Below are 21762 nucleotides of genomic sequence, written 5' to 3' on the forward strand. Positions count from 1 at the left end.
GCTCGGTCGTCGGGGGCGGCGGGTGGCCCTGTGGATGAGGGCAACGGTAACCCTGGTGGGGCGGGCAGAGAGTAGAGACGAGATGTCATGGACCCGGATGTGTGAGTCTGTCCGCTGGCGCAGCTGTCGTGGCTCTGGCTCACGTCCGCGTCGTCGGCTAGACTGAGGAGAGGTATTCTGTGATTGGAAGAAATCAGTGATGGGCCGCTGGGTGTCCTCACGCTGTGTGTGCTGCGCGTGTCGCCGTGCTCGGAGAGAGGTATCTCGGTGGCGAGTCATCTCATGTAAGAAAGCGACTAGGCATCGCTGATCCGAGAATTGCAGCATGTGTGGGAGGGGGCCGAATCCGTCGTGGAAGAGGCAGTGGTACCGGCCTCGAATGGCATAATAGATAGGACATCTGAAAGCAAAGTGCTCCTCCGACTCGATCTCCTGCAAGTCGCAAAGTGGGCAAAGGCGGCCCTCTCGTGGGATACCCTCTGCGTGTCCGCTCTCGATCCGTAATCGGTGTGACGAAACCCTAAACTGACCGAGGGAGATCCGGAGCGCATGTGGTAGATGAAGCTGTGTGTAACCCGGAGGTGTGATGAAGCCCTCCTGTGAGATCTGGAGGCAGTGTCGGCGGTAGAAGTCGAGCTTCACAGGAAGCTCGGAGTGAAGAAACCATGTCCGCCAGGTGTGGAGCTGAAGCAGATCCGCTCGAATGAGCCGGTTGACCTCCTGGTTAGTGGGGGAGAGGGGAGATGGTGGAGCGTCGAGGCTGTACCGAAAAGGAGGCAACCGGTCTAAGTCGAGGCTCAGTCGGGTGAACCAACTGGAAAGACGACTATACTAGCATCGCTGGTCCCCATCAACGGATAAGGCCATAGAGGAGGATAGGGCTAGCCAAGGTAGGTGAGGCGACCGTCGGCGGAGGAGCTGAAATCCTTGACTCTGTGGAGATAAGTGATAGCCTGGAAAGCCGCATCAAGCTGTAGGGGTGAGGCGCTGAACTCTGCTAGAATGATCTGGTGTGGTACCGATGGTTTGCTGCGGATCATCTGAGCAAACATCAATATCTGTAGGCGCTTGACTCGAGCCTACTCTGTGTCTGAAAGGTCGGCTCCCCACCACGGGCTACCGTATATGCTTGCTGGGCGGACCAAAGAATAAAAAAGGAGAGACTTGGTCCGCGGGTCCTGGAAGTGGGAGTGGTAGCACTGTCGCTCCAGCCTGGCAAGAGCGGCGTAGCCCCGGCTGATCCTGGCCTGCATGGCCGGGCGCATCGTGAAGATCGGGCCTGAGAAGACAACGCCCAAGTATGTGTAAGAGTCGACTATCTCAATAGGGTCGCCGACGAAGAGGAACTGCTCTGGGTGCATAGGGGGTCTGGAAGTGTTGAAGATCATTACCTTGGTTTTCCCAAGGTTGACCTTCAAGTCATGTGTATCACAGAAGATCTGAAGTCCATCCAGGTGTCGTTGAAGACCAGTAGCAGAAGAGGATAGTAGTACTAGTAGTACTACATCGTCTGCGTCTAGGAGAATCTGGATGACAGCCTCTGCAAGAGAGCAGCCTGCACCTCCGAGTGTCCTGATGGTGGTCTCGAGCTCGTCGATGTAGAGGCCAAATAGAGTCGGTGACAAGGGACATCCTTGTTTGACTCCGATAGTGCTCGTGATCTTTGGGGTCCAGCTGGTGCCAATCCTGACCTGCCCCGTCACCCGCACATAGAGAGCTACTAATGCCCAGATAACCTCCGAGTCGTAGTCTAACTCCTGCAGGCGTCTGACGAGTCGGGCGCGGGGAACCGTGTCGAATGCCTTGCGGAAATCCACAAAGCAACAATATACTCTTTGTCTCCTGTGTCTGGCCTCCTCAATGATCCCTCTAAGTGTAAAAATGTGATCGTAAGTCGAGTGATCCGCCTTGAAGCCGGCCTGTCCGGATGCCCTGAGCCCCTGTACCTCTGCGCGAGCACTGACCTCGCCATCTAACACTGATGCATAGATCTTGGACATAACATGTCCAATCATGATGGTCCTATAATTCCCTGGATCCATGGGATCCCCTGCTTTGTGGATGGGTGTGATAGTGTTCAGGGTCCAGGCTCTGGGGAACCCGTGGCAGACAGCTTCATTGAACAGCGTTGCCAGGATGGGGGCTAGAGTTTTGATGCCATAGGCAACAAACTCTGTGCATAGGCCCTCATGATCCTTAGCTCGGCCGTTGTGAAGCTTAAGTGCTGCGTGGGTGACTCCCTGGGTTGTGAAGAGGGTGCAAGAGGTGGGGCGGGGGGTGGCTGAGAGGTCGGGAGGAGGCTGATCAGGGATATCATAGAGTGTACGTGCGTAGGAGTGCCAGAGGGAAGTGTCTGTGAGGGGGGAGGGGGATCGGCGTTCTAGGAATTTCCTCCTGAAATCCTTGGAGTTGCTACTAAACAGAATGTTCAGTAGCGTATCCTCATTCTGGCGCAGGAAGGCTAGCTTCTTGCGACGGACTAGTCGACGATAATCTCTGATGAGATGTGGGTTGGCCCTAGCGTTTCGCTGGGTCGTGAGTCGGAGCGTGCGGCGTAATGCTTTACACTCGTCATCATACCAACTATTGCAAGGGGTGGAGCCAGCGGGTGGAGGGCGGGGGGACCGAGTAGTGGAAGGAAAAATATGGCGGGCTGCATTGTGAAGGGAGTGGGTGATAAGGGTGGCTCGGTGATCTAGGGAGGGTATGGTGTCTATGTGTCTGAGGAGGGAGGCTAGGTGGGCTGAGTAATCAGGTGAGAGGTTATGATCAAAGTGTATATCATGATAGGTAGTGTAGTGCGGGGTGTGGCTGGGGGGGGCTCGGGGCGCAAGGATATGAAAGAATAGGTAAGTGTGGTCGGCTCCTGGGGGTAAGGGTGCAGTGCGGAAGTTAGTGATCTTCGGGGCTAAAGCAGGAGATCCCAGAATGTAGTCGACGACACTGGCTCCTCCGCCATGTGGGAAACATGTGAAACCAGAGGAGGCAGGCCACTGGTCTAGTCCATTGTAGATGACCAAATCATGTATACGTCCAAGGTCCAAAAGAGCCTGCCCATACGCAGTAACGGGAGCGCGACTGTCAGCCGAGGAGCGGGGGAAGCCTGAGTCCTCTGTGTCCATCTCAGGTAATAGGATCGGATCTGAGTGGAAGTCCAGGAGTGATGTTTGATGTGCACCTGTCCTTGCGTTGAAATCCCCAACTAGGAGGACCTCTTTGCGTCTGGAGAACTCCACAATGTCTGAGTAGAGATCTAGATAGGGGGATACCCCCGTATCCTCACGTAGCATCCGTGCGAAATGTGACGTCTCAGGAGGAAAGTAGCAAACTGCAATAAAGAGGTCGCATGTGGAGGGGCGTCGAAATCGGAGCCATAGGTAACGGGCATGGACATCTCGTCTAACCACGGATATCAAGATCGTGAGCGCTGAACGAAGGAGTACTGCAACTCCGCCTGATCCTCGGACCCCCCCAGTATATATGGTCTCCTTATGGAATACTGACTCCCAGGTATAGCCACTGACCGAGGGGAGAGGGCGCTCGGGACTCTGATGTGTCTCTGTATAGAAAACGATGTCGCGTCCAGTGTATGACTGAGAAGTTCCCAGGGTCAGACCATAGGGTACCATTACAGTTCCATATGGTGCATGCCAAGGGTACTGTGTGCTGAGTCTGAATCTCATAGACCATGTCTCCCTATTTGGGGGGGGGGGGGGAGTCTGCTACCGTGTCTAGAGTACCTGGTGGGGCTCGGCGGCGGGGGCCAACTAATAGGCGGCCATCTCGGACGATAGCCCACTTCCCCTCCTGACGGGCTACATCTCGCTGCTGAAGCAGGGTGCGCCGCTCTTCCACCTGCATAGGTGTGAGATCCTCATCCATGAAGATAGTAGGGTGATCCCGTAGTGTAGCACGCTGCTTGAGTGCTGCAAGTCGAGCCTGAGTATCCCTGAATCGGATGATGAGTGGTTGTGGGCGCGTGGGGTCCCGTCCTGTGCGCCATGCATGCTCGATCCCATGCTCGACGAGGCCGAGGGTAGAGGTCACGAAAGTAGTCGCGTCCGCTAAGGGGGTGAGTGAATCTGCGTGGGGGATACCTCGTACTCGGATGTTGAGAGCCTTACTGGCCCTCTGTTCCTGCTCGGCGATGGTGGCTGAGACTGCTGCTTTGGGTGCCCGTCTCGCAACGTCCACCCATCTGGTAGTCTCTGCAATAGCAGTCTGGATGGTAGCGATCCGCTCCTCCACCTCTGGTGTAGTGCGCGGGGCCGTTGTGACTGTAGCAGTGAGAGAGACAACCTCCTGACGGAGGTGAGTGATCTCCTAGCGCATGCTCTGAATAAGCTGATCTTGTGCTATGGTATGATCCCGTAGTCGATGTAGCTCCATAAAGATGTAATCTATCGTCTCAGGTGGGACCCCGGGGGGTGCGAACTGGGACAAGGCGTATGGCTAAGGGGGCGTGGGAGATAGGCTGGCTGTATATGGCAGGGGAGTGGAGAAAGGCTGCTGGGTGAGGGGAAGGGGGGACATAAGGGTGTGGAGACAGAAGGGAGCTGTGTGGGGGGTGAGGAACTGTGACCCTCTCCTGTGGGGGGTAGGCTGAGTGGTACACTGGTGAGGGAGGCAGTGGTCGGAGTAGAGATGATGGCTGCGGGAGAAAGAACTGCATTGGTGCCCATTGCACCTGATGTTTTCAGGACTGGTTGGCTGTCAATTGCTAATCCACTCCTGGAGATGCGCTTTGTGATCTCTCCCACAATTGGCTTCGGAGACTGTTTGGGTTTGTGGGACATTGTAGGACTTGTTCAGGTGCACGATTTCCTGCAGAGGCAGATCTTATTCAGCATTGCTGTAGGGGTGCGCAGGCCTGCGCAGGGCCAGTGGCAAGCCAAGGCTTGCAGCAGGTCCCTACCGAGGCTGCGGGAGGGGGAGCGGGGCGGAGAGGCTATGAGGAGGGGGGGGTGGCGCAGAGGCTACGGGAGGGGGGGCAGAGCGGGGAGAGGGGGAGCGGGGAGAGGCTGCTAGAGGGGGGGGGAGAGCGGGGAGCAGGGAGCGGCTGTGAGAGGGGGGGAGCGGGGCGGAGAGGCTGCGAGAGGGGGTGGGGCAGAGCGGGACTACGGGGAGGGGGGGGCAGAGCGGAGCTCCGCGAGGGGGGGGGCAGAGCGGAGCTACGGGAGGGGGAGGGCTGAGCGACGGGGAGGGGGGGGCTGAGCGACGGGGAGGGGGGGGCTGAGAGAGAGAGAGAGAGATTATGTTAAGCTATTCAAAGAAAAAGAAGAAACACCAATGCTAAAAGGTCACAATGGGTAAACTAATGCAAATACAAGGAAACAAACAAGGCATAGATGCAAACATTAGGAAAATTATTTTTTAATTTAAAAAGAAGAATGATAAATAAATAAGGAAGGGAGATGGGGGGTATCAAAACAAAACAGTAGCCCCAAAACCTGTCTTCTCAGCTACTCTCGGCCAGATCAGGGTCTGCAGGAAGAAAGACTTGTCAGCTCTAATAACCCCATTGGAGGAAGTCTGAAATACACAATCATTGCAGACTTTTGGCATAGACAGTGCACTGTGGCTTCAAACAGATAGTTTGAGTAGTTCAGAGTAGCCACTTTACGGGGTGTCTTCAGACACTAGCAAAGGTGGAGATTAACAGCAGCAGGCTTCAGCAAAGGCACCAGCAGCAAGCAGAAGTGTTTGAGCAGGTCCAAGTTTTCGTCATAGAGCACAAAAGTGAAGCAGAACATCTGTTGCAGATAAAACCCCCTCCCCCTCTGCTCATTTGGCTGGGCATGTGCTTTTTGAGACAATCATGCTGCATATCAGAGGTAAGCAATATTTCTTTTTAAAGACAGCTTAGTAATACAAACAAACTTTATGCACCTTACTTTGCTCTGTGATGTTTTCTTTCTTTTCTTTTTTTGTCTACCTATTTTATACATACTACTGTTGTAGGTGCGTTATTGACCGTGTTGTTGTGAGGGAGGGCATAAAAGAGAAGCTTTCTCAGCAACTTGGGAAACTTGCTGAGGATCTGAGAATAGAAGTTCCAGTTCCTAGTTTTGAAGGTGGCATTGGCCTACTTGATGTCCCGGGCACAAATGATCCAAGGGTTCTGCATCAGCGTGAAACAAGAGATGCCATTGACCGTACGTCTTTGATCTTGCTTGTTCTGGACAAGTCTGTGATGGATGTCCAAACACAGAATTCACTTGTGGAAAGCCCTCTGTTAGAGAGGATGCTCATGGATGCAACGTCACAATGTAGTCTAGTTGTTGTTGGCATTGCAGAGAAGGACAACAAGAAGGGTCTGTCTCCAAAGGAGCTAGTGGATGGATTTGATCCTAAAGAGAATATTTTGAAGACTTTAAAGAAATCATTTGGGAAGATAGCATCGAGGTTATGTAAAAGCAAACGCATTCAAATGACGGATGCATTTGAAAGAATAGATAACCTCTTTTCAAGATCAATCTGTCTCATTCCTGTTCTTCCTTTTTTATGTGCATCATTATATTTAAGTGCTTCGAACCCAGCACTGCACAAGACTTATTGTGAATCTGAAAACCATAGAAATTGTCCCTTGTCAATGAGCAAGGAACAAGTGAGGGAAAAGTGCATGGAAACAAATATACCTCAGCTACTGGAGAAGCTGCATTCTGTTCGTGTGCCACCAAAACCAGAAGAACTTTGTCAGTGCATAAATTCTATCATGGGCCGTTTAAGACACTTGACAGAGCAATCTGCGGTGAGTTTCAAGAAGCTGTGCTGCTTTTTCAGTATGCCATGTTTGCTGTATCCTGCCTGCAGGTCTTTGCTTTACGCTGTCAGTAGAGGTGGTTGTGATCAGTGAGTGACTAGTCTTTGTGCTTAGTTGTTACTTTCTTTGCCACGTAGCAGCAGGACTGATTTCAGCCAAGCACAGATATCAAGGACATCTGTTTAATTATTGTATTTACATTTCCCGATTTTTTTGTTTGTTTGGCAACATTTTTAACTTTCTGTTTTGTTTCGTAACAGCTTGATTCTTCATATATCAAGTTTCTGAAAAGAGAATGGGAGCATGCTAAAAGAGTTGTTGCAGACCAAATTTACCTCCAGAAGTATCCAGATAGTTATATAGACATACCGTTCATGGATGCTATGTTAGATAACTGTGCAGAAGAGTGTAGACTCCAGCCTGATGACATTCAAGATATTAAGAACTTTGTAAGTGAGGAATTATTGTCTCAACTACAGACAGGACGGTTTTCAATGGGCCCTTTCATTGTTAGGGGATTTAGGCCAGAGATTATTGGACGGACAGCACGAGAGCTCATTCAATCAGTAGACAATGCATCACAAAAGCTCATGGAGCTGGCTTTGACGTATCTGAAATCTCTTCTAGGTAGTGCAGCCCATATAGATGCAACTCTAGACAAGGTACACTTCTCAAATCTTGACATATTGAGGGTAGCTTATGGTGCGATTATCAGCATGTACTGCATGCTTGGTTTTTGCTTTTACCTTTTGGCTTCTTTTTTGACGTATTATCTAAGGTAGTTTGTTTCTTCAATTCTGAGAGAGAGGATGTAGCATGCAACGGTTATCTGATCGTGTAATTCACAGCAAGACCACCTTTAAACCTTTAGCGAGGAATGAGCGTTGTTTACCATAGAGAGAGAAAGGAGGTGAGGGTAGAGAGAGAGTAGAGTCGACAACCGATTGGGTCTCTGTACCCACTGAGGGTCCCCTCCCCCAATCAGGGGAGAATTTGCTTTATACTTGGAGAACTGAGAAATACAAAGAACACTCTTCAAGAGAGCACAGAACACGCTTCTGAAGAGCTCATTGTGCACACGTATAGCAGACCCAAAGACCTGAGAGGCAATGCCGACCAATACCGAGACCTTGATGCTGTCCACACTGACGATGTAAGACGCTTCTGCAAGGCAAGGAAGAGGCTTGTGCTGTCTACCGGAATGCAGGGTTACTGCGTGAGTGAGAGAGTGAAAACTAGAAGTGATAGATCCTATGAGAGAACTGAGAGATGACTGAAATATAGAGCTGAGAGTGAGTTGTGTAAACTGTAAAAGAGAGCTGAGAAAGCTGAGGAAACAGTGCCCAAACCTCTCTCTGTTTGCTGGTCCATCCGACTGTTGTGCTGCGTGGTTGTAACACCACTTCGTCGTTCCTAATACTAATTACGCCTCTCTCTTGGATTACGTTCTAACTGGTAAATGTTAGATAATCTTTCTCTAATTTGCGAAGCTCTACTTCAAGCGTGGATACAAGTCACGGGCGATGGCAGACGATTATTCCTCCCAGCCAATTCTCAGGGACATTGATGCGTCATATTACGTATCTATTCTTCGTTATTTTCCATTATCCTTATCCCTGAGACCCTCAATTCCCTAGATAGTTCTCCTTGCCAAATGTCAACATTTTGGCCTCTCCACTTGGTGCACCATTTTACCCCTCTCTTGGGGCACATTAAAATCCACTTGCCCCTTGGCATTATTGCACATTTAGGTGCACCTAGGCCTTAGCACTCAGAACTATCTAGTCAATGCCATTCCGCCCTCACCTAGGACCTTGGCAGTTACTTCTCTTGACCATTTCAATTACGCGCATTAACTAATACAAAAGTTGGTCATCTAAGAGAAAATGCCCACCGATCTATCCGAGGTCATGCTATCTCGACTAGAGCATAACATTCCTTCCCTCTTCAAGCATCAGCGTCCTCGATGATGAAATCTGGGAACGCTCTCCGTAACTGGTATACGGATTCCCAGGTAGCTTCCGATAGAGGCTGACCATGCCATGCAACCAACACCGTGGGTATCTTCCGATTTCGTATTTGCATTGTTCCTCGGTCCAGGATTCTTGTTGGCTGGCGCCTTGCAATATCCTCTATCTCCTGAAACAAAACCACACCTTCGATTAGTGAGTCACCTGTATGCAAAAATTTCTTTAAGCGCGAAACATGAAAAACCGGGTGCACCTTACACCCCTGTGGTAATTCTAATTTATAGGCTACACTGCCTATTCTCTTTAGAATTAACCACGGCCCACAGTATCGAGGTGATAACTTAGCACACTCTCCTGAAGTCAACGACTTCGAGTGCGAAGGAATTCTGAGAAAAACTTTTTCTCCTTCTTCAAATACTCTTATAGACCGATTTTCATCCGCATACACCTTGGCTCTATCCATAGCCTGGCGGATATTAGCTCTCGCAAGTGCTAGCATCTCCCGCATCTGAACTACAAAGTTCGCGGCACTAGGCACTTTCTGAGGTACTCCAACTATAGTCGGATTGGCTGGTCTATAACCATAGTTCAGCTCAAACGGACTGAACCCGGTAGATGAATGTTTCCTATCATTGTAGGCAAACTCCAACAATGGCAACCACTTGTCCCATGTATGTTGCCTCAATGACACATACGTATGTTCGTGTCCAAACCTCGAATGAATTGCTTCATCTTGGCGCTCTCCGTCACGCCCAACTGTTGTGCCAGTGTGATGACCTTATTATTGTATGTCAACACAGGCAAACCATTCTGGGAGAGACGAGCGAACTCATCCTTCAGGTTAAGCATATATTGGGGTGGGAGAAAACGGGCTTTGAGGTCGGCCACAAACGTTGCCCAAACAAAATTTGTCTTAAACGTTTTTGGATCAATTGCTTACTAGCCCAATGCTGCCACCAAGTCACCGCCTCACCTGTAAGATGAGGGGCTGCAAGGTGGACTTTATCTTGCTCATCTTGAATCCGCACTAACAGAAAATGAGCTACAAACTGATGAATAAATTGTAAAATTGCTGAATGGTCACACTTACCATCATACTTAACAAAATTTGGAGTGGACCGAGTGAGTGGTGTTACCTTTGTCGATGGCGAAGCTGTGGCGGAGACGGCCGCTGTGCTCAAACTGGCCTGCATAGCGGCTAACATCTGTTTGTGTTGGAGAAGCATCGCCTCTCGGTCTAGCTTTTGTTGCCTCTCTGCCTGGGCGAGCTCTGCGCGTCGCAGTGCCTCCTCATTTTTGTGTTCCTCACGCATCATCAAGAGCAATTTTTCAAAATCAGTGGTTTCTCTTTCTTCGAGTGGCTTTTCTGCTTCTTTTTCCTCCAGACGTTGTTTTGTCTGGTCCAGCTGTCTTCTGCTTTCTTCCAGCTGGGATGAATGTTCTTCGACTTGCTGTAGCAGGACCCGATGCTGCTCTAGAAGGTTCGCCATCACTTGAGCATTTGGCGGAAGCGTATCTTGTTGGTAGTCTTTAAAGTCTTCGCGGTTGAAATCTTTTCCTGACCCTTCCATGGCGCTTGATTGTGTGTCCTTTCCGGATCTCAACACAACCATACACTCGCGGTAGTCAAGCTGGATACAGACCGAAGCTCTGATACCAATGTAACATGCAACGGTTATCTGATCGTGTGATTCACAGCAAGACCTTCTTTAAACCTTTAGGGAGGAATGAGCGTTGTTTACCATAGAGAGAGAAAGGAGGTGAGGGTAGAGAGAGAGTAGAGTCGACAACTGATTGGGTCATTGTACCCACTGAGGGCCCCCTCCCCCAATCAGGGGAGAATTTGCTTTATACTTGGAGAACTGAGAAATACAAAGAACACTCTTCAAGAGAGCACGAAACACGCTTCTGAAGAGCTCACTGTGCACACGTATAGTAGACCCAAAGACCTGAGAGGCAACGCCGACCAATACTGAGACCTTGATGCTGTCCACACTGACGATGTAGGATGCTTCTGCAAGGCAAGGAAGAGGCTTGTGCTGTCTACCGGAATGCAGGGTTACTGCGTGAGTGAGAGAGTGAAAACTAGAAGTGATAGATCCTATGAGAGAACTGAGAGATGACTGAAATATAGAGCTGAGAGTGAGCTGTGTAAACTGTAAAAGAGAGCTGAGAAAGCTGAGGAAACAGTGTCCAAACCTCTCTCCGTCTGCTGGTCCAAACCTCCGACTGTTGTGCTGCGTGGTCACCTTCAGATCAAGCTGAACTGATGGCCAAGGGAGTGAGGCTAGAGCAGGGCCAGATCTGAGGATCTCAAGGGCTGCACAGGAGGCTGAAGTGGAGCTGTAGGAGAACTGAAGGCAGGAGCCAACTGAATGAGAAAACAAGGCAGCCAAGGGGCCCTTTTATAGGGCTGGACTGAGCCAACCCAGTCTGTAAACAGACCGACTCAGTCTGTTTTACAGACTGGCTGGCCTACAACCAGCCTATAAAAAGCCCTCCCTGGCTCATTTGCCAGGGGAGTTTTTGGGCAGCGTTTGCAGGATGCCTTCCCTGCTTACCTGTCCAGCCTTTGGGGACCCTAAAGGGACTTCTAACCTAGGCTAAGACCTAAACTATAAGATGGAAACACTTAACCTACTGTTCTCCAGTGGGTACTAGTGAACAAGAACTGACTACTGACTTGACCTAAGGCTGAGAGACTGACCTACGTAGCTTGTGCCTCTGGACAAGGGCTTACAAAGGGGTCACAGCATACGACAAAATCTCCTATGTGGGAACTATAATGCACTTGTCGATGTAGCCAGTGTGTCACCTTGCACCCAAGTGTAGGGGTGCATGTGACAGAGGAGGGAATGAAAGAAAGCAAGAAAAAGAGAAATGCGGAACTAGATGTTTCTGTCACACCTTCAAGAAACTAATGATGAACCTAGGAACAATAGGAAAACTCCATGTGTCAGGAGTACTTCTTGTTATGTCATGCCATGTGTCATGTATCATGTATCCCCCCCCCGGGTACACATACACACACACCAAAAAAGAAAAGAAAGAAAGAAAAGAACAAAAAAAGAAAAGAACCTTCTATTAGAAAACTTGAGAAAACGGTACAAACAAACACTTGAGAAAACGATACAAACAAACAATCCATTGGATGCTTGATCAATAAAAAAGAACAGCTGGCTGCTATGCAGCCTGCTTGTAAGGATTGCAGCTCTTTGCTTAGAGTATCGTGGAAACAGGTGCTGACACTGGGGTGGAGGGCTCTACAATCAACAGATTCCTTGATCTGTGAGATTAAGAAATGCATGCAGGCCATGATTGCAGAAATGCTTTGGCCTTTTGGCGGTCATCCTAGACCCCTTTTCGTCTTGCTACTAAGTGGCTTGCAGGGTGTAGATGCTTCTGCCGTGTTAGCGGACATGCAAATTTCACCTTGTGAAGTTTTCATCCAAGTTGCGGCCTGCTGGTATTGTGATAATTCTTTCTATCTTAAATGGTGCGTTGCCCTATCAGCTAGATTTAGATTTAGATGCTCGTTGGGGAGAGACTAAAATGAAAATGTTTAGACTTCACAAGCAGTTGTAGCTTGAATGAAGAGATTTTGGACAACCTTTTGATTAGCCTTCTCCTTTAGTGCTAGCCTTCATCATGGCTGAGTCTGCCCTTCACCTCCGAAGTGCCGACAGAAACCGAGTACGAAGACTTTGTATAAATTGATGCTCAAGTATGTGTGGGTGTGTGGATTTGTATGTGTGAGAGCATATTTTTATACTATGGTCTACACCCACTGTTGGGCGCTGATGACGTCAGTGGGGATGTCATAGTAGCTAGTCCCTGCTATGCATGATGGAGTTTATGGTTTTCAACCTTGTGAGTGACTATCATGAGATTGAAACTGCACTATGTTGTGTTTTTAGAGGATGAGTTCGGGAATGTTCCTGGATTCATTTAGGTAGATGTCATGCCAAATGTTGATGAGAGTGGCTGCATCGTGAGCCTGTTGCATCTCCATCGGTGTAGGATGTCATGTCTCTGGATTGAGGAACAGTGCAAGTACGCAATCGGAAGATATCCACGGTGTTGGTTGCTTAAGCGGTGTACCTCTATTAGAGGCGACTTAGATGCGTGAGCATTCACAGATTTTATCATGGAGGACCCTGATGTTTGAAGAGTGAAGGAATGTTACGTTTCGTATGAGCTTGGATGGATGAGGATAGAAGCTCCTTAGAGAGACTAATGGTAATGTGTATAAATGTAAATAGTTGATTGTGTTGATTTAAGAATTGGTCAAGGATTTGGCTGTTGAGGTCTTTGATGATCAGGGTCTGGGACGACTAATTCGTTAGCCATGCTCCTAGGGGAATGCATAGAGGCAAAGAAGGGTTGGTGGGTAAAATCGTAGTCAAGGATGGCTGCTTCTATTGAGATCTACAGAATTGCTGAGTAGAGGTGACAAAAACTGGCTGCCTATCATGGGATATGTGGGAGCCTGGAGTTCGCCAAAAATAGCCAACTGGTTCAGTCCTGAAAACTGACCATGTTTGTATATCTGGCTCGACTTTGTTTGCTGCAAAGCCCGACCTATTTTCCTGGGTTTTCTTCCTCTTGCAGGCGCCTTCTGCCTGGGCTGTAGATAGGCCCTGGCAGTGCATTATACCTGCTTTATTTCCTGTAGACAGTCCTGAAAACTGACCATGTTTGTATATCTGGCTCGACTTTGTTTGCTGCAAAGCCCGACCTATTTTCCTGGGTTTTCTTCCTCTTGCAGGCGCCTACTGCCTGGGCTGTAGATAGGCCCTGGCAGTGCGTTATCCCTTCTTTATTTCCTGTAGACAGCCACACAGATAGTCCATGTGTCATCGTGGCTGTTCCAGATCCTGTTCCGGGTACTACCAGTTCTCCAAACTTGCTGTAGATCATGTGTCCAAGTATGCTCCGTACATACAGTGCCCTGAGGAGTTCCAAATCCTGTTCAAGATACTACCATCCTCCAAACTTGCTGCAGTCCATGCACAATTTATCTGTCCAAGTATTCTCCCTACCTACAGCTCCCTAACCCCTTGTCCTCCTCACATGGGAGCTTATAGGTGGGTGACTGACAATCCAACATGGGGGCTTATAGGTGGGTGGCCTATAGTATAGACAGGTGATGACCAGAATTCTAACACACATCTGTTGGAATAGTCACCTCCCCATCTGTAAGCCCCCATATGAGGAGAGCATGGGGGAGGATATTGGGGCTGTCACATGGGCAGCACATGAGCTGCCATGTGGGCAGCTGTCAAAGCAAAAGACAGCCGTACTGCCTGCAACAGGGCCCTGTGAAGGGCACGCTGATGTCAGCTGATGTACGGACCTGTGCGGGTGCACACAGCAGGGTGTAAGGAGCAGGGGCAGGTGACTCTAGGGCCAGAAGGAGGCTGAACAGAGGCGGAACCAGCAGAGGCAAAAGGCACAACAGATGGACAGGTTTTGGGCAGCAAAAGAGGACCATTGCAGGTTGGGATATAGGGCTGCATTGCCTGGGCCAATTGCTGAAAGCCACGTGGCTAGGCGGGGTCCACAAGGGCCCTAAAAGGGGCATCCTACAGCATGTATTTCTGCAGGCCAGGGTCGGCCCAAACAGACCCTGAAGTCGGCCAGTTTGGGTTGGCTATTTTGTGTAGGGCTTTGCCCTATAAAAGGGGGCTCTAGGGGCCTCCATAATCATTCCTTGGAGCAGCCCTCAGGACAGCAGACAGGAGCAGCAAAGGGGGAGCCTTAGGCCTACATCCAGGAGGACAAGGTGACCCAGGAGAAGCTGCAGACTGAGCTAGAGTGGCAGCCCACCTAGGCTGGCTTCCGGACAGCAAGGTGGAAGGGATCAAGATAGAGAGTCTACATTTGCTCGAGGTGGAGCACGCGGGCTAAGAGATCTAGAAGTGTCAGGCTTGTAGTAGAAGGACCTTTTGGTATTGTATCCTGTCCTACTTTGTGGACGGACGGAAATATAAAGAGTTGCTTCTATATTTGTTTTTGAGCATTGTCTATTTACTGGCTTGCAATTTATGCACATTAAGTTAAGAAGTTTGTGATTCCACACCCCACACGCACACTGTGTGAGCTCCTGGGCATTACTACCAATCTTCCGCTGTGTGTACCCTTTGTTGGGTCATTTCTAACATGGTAACAGAGCCTAAGTAGGAGGCTCACAGGTGTGGGAGCCTGAAGGCAAGGGCCTTGCTGAAGGACGACCCTGATTCAGAAGCTCTTGGGAATCGACTTCCCTAACTGGAGGATTGTGCCCTTGCGAGGAGGATGACTCAGGTTTAGTCAGGTGCATTCAGAGTTCTGGTCTATTGAAATTTGAGTTTGGTTGACTTTGCTGTGTGGTATAATAGCAGAGATGCCGACCGCTACAGCCTCTTCAGCCCCTACTCTCCCTTCCTCCTCCCCTAGTTTTCTCTCATTCACTATCCCTAACTTCGGAGAGTCTGGGAAACTAGACGAGATCAACTACTTGATCTGGGAAGTGAAGATCTGGAGTCATTTAGTGGCTCGGAAGTTGTAGAAGCTGACAACGGAAGTGAGGCAAAGCCGGAGGACATGGTGAACATGCAAGGAAAGATACTCATGGCAGTTGACAGAGAGGAGCTCGAAGATTGGGAAGACAGAGATGCCCATGCCCTGGCATTAATCATTGGGACTACGGCGGACTCGGTGCTTCCACATATCCAAATGGCCGAGACGTCAGTAGAGGCGTGGGTCACTCTGAAGGATCTATACGAGACGGACAACACCTTCCGGATTTTGCTTCTTCAGCATTAACTCTACAATCTTGATATGGAAGGAGATACGATACATAGCCACTTGACGAAGGTCAAGGTGGTGAGGGATCAACTGGCGGCAGTTGGTCAGAAGACAGACTCATGCCATTTGGCCTTGATGGTACTGAGGAGGCTACCTCGGAGTTTCAAGAGCTTTGTTACGACCGTGACAGTAGGACAGAGGACCAAACCCTTGACGTTTGAGGAGTTCGGTCCATTACTGCTAGAGGAGGAAGCTCGAGAGAAGCTCTACAATGACGACAAGGCGCTACTGGTGAAGGATTACGTTGGCAAAGGAAAGGGCAAGCCTAACGGTGGCAAGTCCAAGAAAGACGACTCTGATGATGAGGAGACTTCCAAGAGAAAGCAGAAGAAGTGCTTCTACTGTGATACGTCAGGACAGTTTGCAAAGGACTGTAGAAAGAAAAAGGCGGATTGGAAAAACAAAAGGAAGGAGTCCGACTCAGATTCAGAGGGAGAGGCCAAAGCAAATGTGGTAATCGAAGAGTTGTTCCTGGTGACATCACCGGGTGTTACCGAGGTCAGATATGTTGACCAAGAAACCACAGTAAGGATGTCTGACATAGAGATGTGGGTCGACGAGGAGTTAGATGCCTTTGTGAAGGTGACGGACAACATGGAGTGCTTGGTACCTTCCAGGTGCGTGGCTGTTGACATTGACACGAGGGTGGATTCCATGGAGGGCCCTGGTGTATCATGGTCAGATGGATGCTGTACTTCAGAAGGGGATTACATAGGCTTTTGGTGGGTGCCTCGATAAGGTACAGGGTTTGCTTTCAGAGCAAGCAGGAAGGCAGTATGATAGTCTGGTATGTACTTGATATTTTGCATTTGAGCCTTTATAGCATGCTATGGAGAGACTCTACTCTTCATTTGTCTTAGGTGATACGAGATTGGAAGGAATTGGCCTTCTTCGAAGGCAGAAGGGGAGGTATTGGTGCTTCTTCAAATCTCGAATGCAGATTGCTAGAAGGTGATGGACAAAGAGTACTGAAGCCAGAAGAGTACCTGCTTGAGAACTCAGCAAGAGCTCATGGTCCAGGTTATCTGGAAATATTCATTGGTTGTAGACCTTGCCAAAGGAAGGATGGGTTGAACAAGACCCTTAGAGCTTGCCTGGAAGAGTCCAGGTTGTTCACTCATTATGAGGGGGACAACTGGAAGATTGTGAGACGGCTGGATTGCTTGAGTTTGAAGGTGGGAACGTGACTAAAGGAGGTGGTGCCAGGAGGTGCTAGCAAAGATGGACTTGTGTACTAGGATGGTGTGTGGAAGTGGAACCAGACCTGGTGGAGCAGGAGCCACTAGATGAAAAGCTAGGAAAAGATTTCGACATCGAAATGTTCCAAAGGACTACGGCCAGGGAGTTATTGGAGCATTGTCATCGACGGGGGAGGTAGACCTAGAGATATTGGGGCTGTCACATGTGCAGCACATGAGCTGCCATGTGGGCAGCTGTGGCAGCTGTCAAAGCAAAAGACAGCCGTACTGCCTGCAACAGGGCCCTGTGAAGGGCACGCTGACGTCAGCTGATGTACAGACCTGTACGGGTGCACACAGCAGGGTGTACGGCGAGTGACTCTAGGGTGAGAAGGAGGCTGAACAGAGGCGGAACCAGCAGAGGCAAAAGGCGCAACAGATGGACAGGTTTTGGGCAGCAAAAGAGGACCATTGCAGGTCGGGATATAGGGCTGCATTGCCTGGGCCAATGGCTGAAAGCCACGTGGCTAGGCGGGGTCCACAAGGGCCCTAAAAGGGGCAGCCTACAGCATGCATTCCTGCAGGCCAGGGTCGGCCCAAACAGACCGTGAAGTCGGCCAGTTTGGGTCGGCTATTTTGTGTAGGGCTTTGCCCTTGCCCTATAAAAGGGGGCTCTAGGGGCCTCCATAATCATTCCTTGGAGCAGCCCTCAGGACAGCAGACAGGAGCAGCAAAGGGGGAGCCTTAGGCCTACATCCAGGAGGACAAGGTGACCCAGGAGATGCTGCAGACTGAGCTAGAGTGGCAGCCCACCTAGGCTGGCTTCAGGACAGCAAGGTGGAAGGGATCTAGACAGAGAGTCTACATTTGTTCGAGGTGGAGCACGCAGGCTCAGAGATCTAGGAGTGTCAGGCTTGTAGTAGAAGGACCTTTTGGTATTGTATCCTGTCCTACTTTGTGGACAGATGGAAATATAAAGAGTTGCTTCTATATTTGTTTCTGAGCATTGTCTATTTACTGGCTTGCACATCTATGCACATTAAGTTTAAGAAGTCTGTGATTCCACACCCCACATGCACACTGTGTCAGCTCTTGGGCATTACTATCAGTCTTCTGCTGTGCGTACCCTCTGTTGGGTCATTTCTAACAACATCCCAGCAAAATGGGATAGCAGAAAGAAAGAATCACAGAGATGGGGCTATGTATGCTGAGGGGGGAGAAGCTTTCCAGATCTTTTTGGGATGAGGCAGTGCATGTGGGAATTCACATCTTGACTAGGACAAGGACCAAGGCGATTGAGGGAAAGACTCTATATGAGACATACTATGGTAAGAAACTCTTCCTTTTGTCACTATGTACATGTGATTAAAGCAGATAGAACAAAGTTAGATCTTAGGAGCAAGAAGTGCATGTCTGTTATGTACAAGATGGAGTCAAAACCTTACCGGTTACATGACACAAAAACAAAAAAGCTAGTGGTGAGCAAAGATGTTGTTTTCCAAGAGAGAGAGTCCGAGCCACAAGCAACTGTACTAGAGATTCTAGTTGTTCCTCCTTGGAGACCAGGCTTACTATTACACATGAAAGGAATAAAAAGGATTTGGAGAATCAATATTTATAGTCATAGTCATAGTTGCATGCCGAAACGGAAATGAGGGGAATGGAAACGGCAGTAACTGAGTTTTTGGCGTGAGTTGAAACAACAAAACGAGAAACGGCAATATGGTACAATTTATGTGTAGAAATAAATTTATGAGAAGGGGAGGGTTTTGTGCAACTATGGTCATAGTCAGAGGCACCTAAGCCAATAAGACGGACCCTACAAAGGAGAGGAAGCTACCAAGATGGTACTTGAAGACCTAACTCACCTTAGGATTCCTTGCTCACCCCTTATGGTTGGTCCTGAAAGCTTGGGGAAAGTTCATGATTAATCTTTAGAGAATCCCACCCTCTTCACACGAAGAGGTTGATACATAGCTAGTGATGTGGAATGACCTAATACTTGATGATCATGGCAAACCTCTTGGTGCTTCTGGTTACATGCACTGGTCCACATGGGAGAGAGGACCTGCTTCCCCTGTGCAACCTTGGAAGGATTTCAAAGACCTTCTGGATGATCATAAGCTTTAGTTGGTTGCATTGCAAATTTGGATCAATGATATCGAGGCTCCTTTCTTGTGTGGGGAGAATCTGCACCTTTCCTTCGGGATAAGATGAATGAGACCCTCCATAAGTGAATCAAGCATAGCACTGGTCCCACTTGCCCTGTAGAGATGAAGTGACATTTTTACATCCAGAACTGTAAACTTCTAGCCTTTCATCAGTCACGGGCATAGGCACAAAGATTTTCCTCCTAGCCAACCTCGGTGGTAGTAAGCTCTCTCTTCTGAAATCGTTCCGTGAAAGCTCTTGCTTACAAAAATTCAACCAAGCCCCAAAATTCCCTAGATGGATCTAGTATGCCACATGTCTTCATTTTAGGGTCCCTCCTTAATGCATCATTTACCCCTCTCTTGGGATATCATTAAAACCATTTGACCCTTGGCACATTTCATGCATTTAGGTCCCTTAGCCTTAGATCCACCTAGTCTAGTGCCATGTCACCCTCACCAAGGACCTTGACCTTGATTCCTTTTTTTTTTATCATTTACATGAAGCCCAAACAAATATAATATAAACATTGATCCTTTAAAGGAAAATGCTGACTGACCCTTCCGAGGTCATGTTACCTCGACTTGAGCGTACCATTCCTTTCCTCTTCAGGCATCAGCGTCCTCGATGATAAAGCTTGGGAATACTCTCCGTAACTGGTATACGGATTCCCAAGTAGCTTTTGATAGAGGTAAACCATGCCATGCAACCATTACCGTGGGTATCTTCCGATTGCGTACTTGCATTGTTCCTCGGTCCAGGATTCCTGTTGGTTTGCGTCTTGCATTATCCTCTATCTCCTAAAACAAAACAACACCCTCGATTAGTGAGTCACCTGTATGCAAAAATTTCTTTAAACGAGAAACATGAAACACTGGGTGCACCTTACAACCTTGTGGCAATTCTAATTTATAGGCTACCTTGCCTATTCTTTTTAGAATTAACCATGGTCCACAATATCGAGGTGATAATTTAGCACACTCTCCTGCAATCAAAGAGTGCGAAGGAACTCTGAGAAAAACTTTTTCTCCTTCCTTAAATTCTCTAGCGGATCGGTTTTCATCCGCATGCGCCTTAGCTCTATCCATAGCTTGGCGGATGTTAGCTCTCGCAAGTGCTAGCATCTCCCGCATTTGAACCACAAAGTTCGCGGCACTAGGCACTTTCTGAGGTATTCCAACTATAGTTGGACTCGCTGGTCTATAACCATAGTTCAGCTCAAACGGACTGAACCTTGTAGAGGAATGTTTTATATCATTGTAGGCAAATTTTAACAATGGCAACCACTTGTCCCATGTATGTTGCCTCAGGATCGAATCATATCCACCTTGTATCGTAGGCAGACCTACAATAAAGTCCATGGAAATGCTCTCCCACCTACCCAGTGGTATCTCCAAGTGCTGTAAAAGTCCGGGTGGCTTCACCCGCTCTGCCTTACTTACCTGACTCAAAAAACAACGAGTGTAACAGTCTTCAATGCCCGTGTAGGTGATCTATTCAGCACATAGTTGGCACACATCACAGCATCAAGCCAAAATTTATTGGGCAAAGACTTGGCCTTAAACATGCATCTGGCCATCTCCATTGTGGACTTGTTTTTGCTTTCAGAAACAAGATTCTACTGAGGAGTGTAAGGAGTAGTACATGAGTGAATAATGCCCTGTGAAGACAGAAATGCATCAAAGTCCTTTGACATATACTCTCCCCCCTTATCTGTGTTGAGGGTGACGAGCTTGCATCCTGATTCATTCTCAACCATATTCAGCCACCTCTGAAAGCATGAGAAAACTTCAGATTTGGCTTTTAAAGGATATATCCAGCAATATTTTGTGAAATCATCAATGAGAGTCATGAAATATTTGTACCCTCCAATGGCATTTGTCCTCATTGGGCCACAGACATCACAGTGCACTAGCTGCAATTTCCTTTGTGAGAGTTTTAGACAATTCTTTTGAAAAGGAAATCGATGCATCTTACCCAAAAGATAACCCTCACACACATGTTTGGAAACTGTGTGAGTTTGAGGTACATCATTTGCCATCTGCTGTGAATGTAGCTTTGCAAGAGCTTTATAATTGAGATGGCCCATTCTCTCATGCCAAAGATGAGTTTCAGCAAGCTGTGAATCTGAAATAGCCAATGCTTCAATAGAAAGTGCAGCTGAGTGATGATCAAGGTGATAAAGCCCTTTTTGCAAAGTGCCAGTGAGAACTATGGCATTGTTATCACGAAGATCATAAACTAGGCATCTGTAGCCATAAAAAATAACTTTGAAACCTGAAGTGGCAATTGCTGAAATTGAAATCAAGTTGACTTCAATTCCAGGCATAAAAAGAACATTTGTCAGAGTGACAGGATGGCTTGAAATGGATGTGAGCTGCACATCTCCAATTCCTTTTACAGCATATGAAGCATTATTAGCACATGTGACAGCCCCCCCTCGAGGTGCATCAACTAAAGAATGAAACAACTGTCCGCAATATGTGACATGCTTGGAAGCACCACTATCAAAGTACCAGGACTGAGCATTATTAGCAGTAAAGAATGGATCAGCTTTGGAGGGATCAAATGCGCAATGGACAGCCCATGCCCAATCATTCTGAAGAGCATGTGCATGTGAAGCATCTTCTGGCTCATGGGATTCAATAGCAGGAGAGGCATTAACTGTCAATCCTGCTTTCTTTTTCTCCAAAGCAATGCGCTTTCTGCATTCTGAAATGTCATGTCCAGGCTTGTGACAATAGTTGCATCTTTTCTTCTTTGACTTATTTGCTGTATTTTTAGATGCATGGGAGGAATTGCAGCTGCTATGCGCAGATTTTGGCTTGCCCATGGAAGCCTTGCTTCTTCC

At 48.4% G+C, this 21762-nt stretch overlaps 1 protein-coding gene across 1 annotated transcript in view; it reads left to right on the plus strand.

The window, feature by feature from the left end:
• Positions 1–21762, plus strand: part of LOC147891937 (uncharacterized) — a 64099-nt gene that overhangs the window by 23859 nt on the left and 18478 nt on the right. Inside the window, exons 4-5 of the mRNA XM_087388733.1 lie at positions 5962–6751; positions 7024–7425. Coding sequence (XP_087244859.1) covers positions 5962–6751; positions 7024–7425 — 1192 coding nt within the window. The remainder of the gene's footprint in view (positions 1–5961; positions 6752–7023; positions 7426–21762) is intronic.

The sequence above is a fragment of the Dipteris shenzhenensis genome, chromosome 17 (genome assembly GCF_047967505.1).
Source record: "Dipteris shenzhenensis isolate YYH24624 ecotype China chromosome 17, Dip_SZ_1.0, whole genome shotgun sequence".
NCBI lineage: Eukaryota > Viridiplantae > Streptophyta > Polypodiopsida > Gleicheniales > Dipteridaceae > Dipteris > Dipteris shenzhenensis.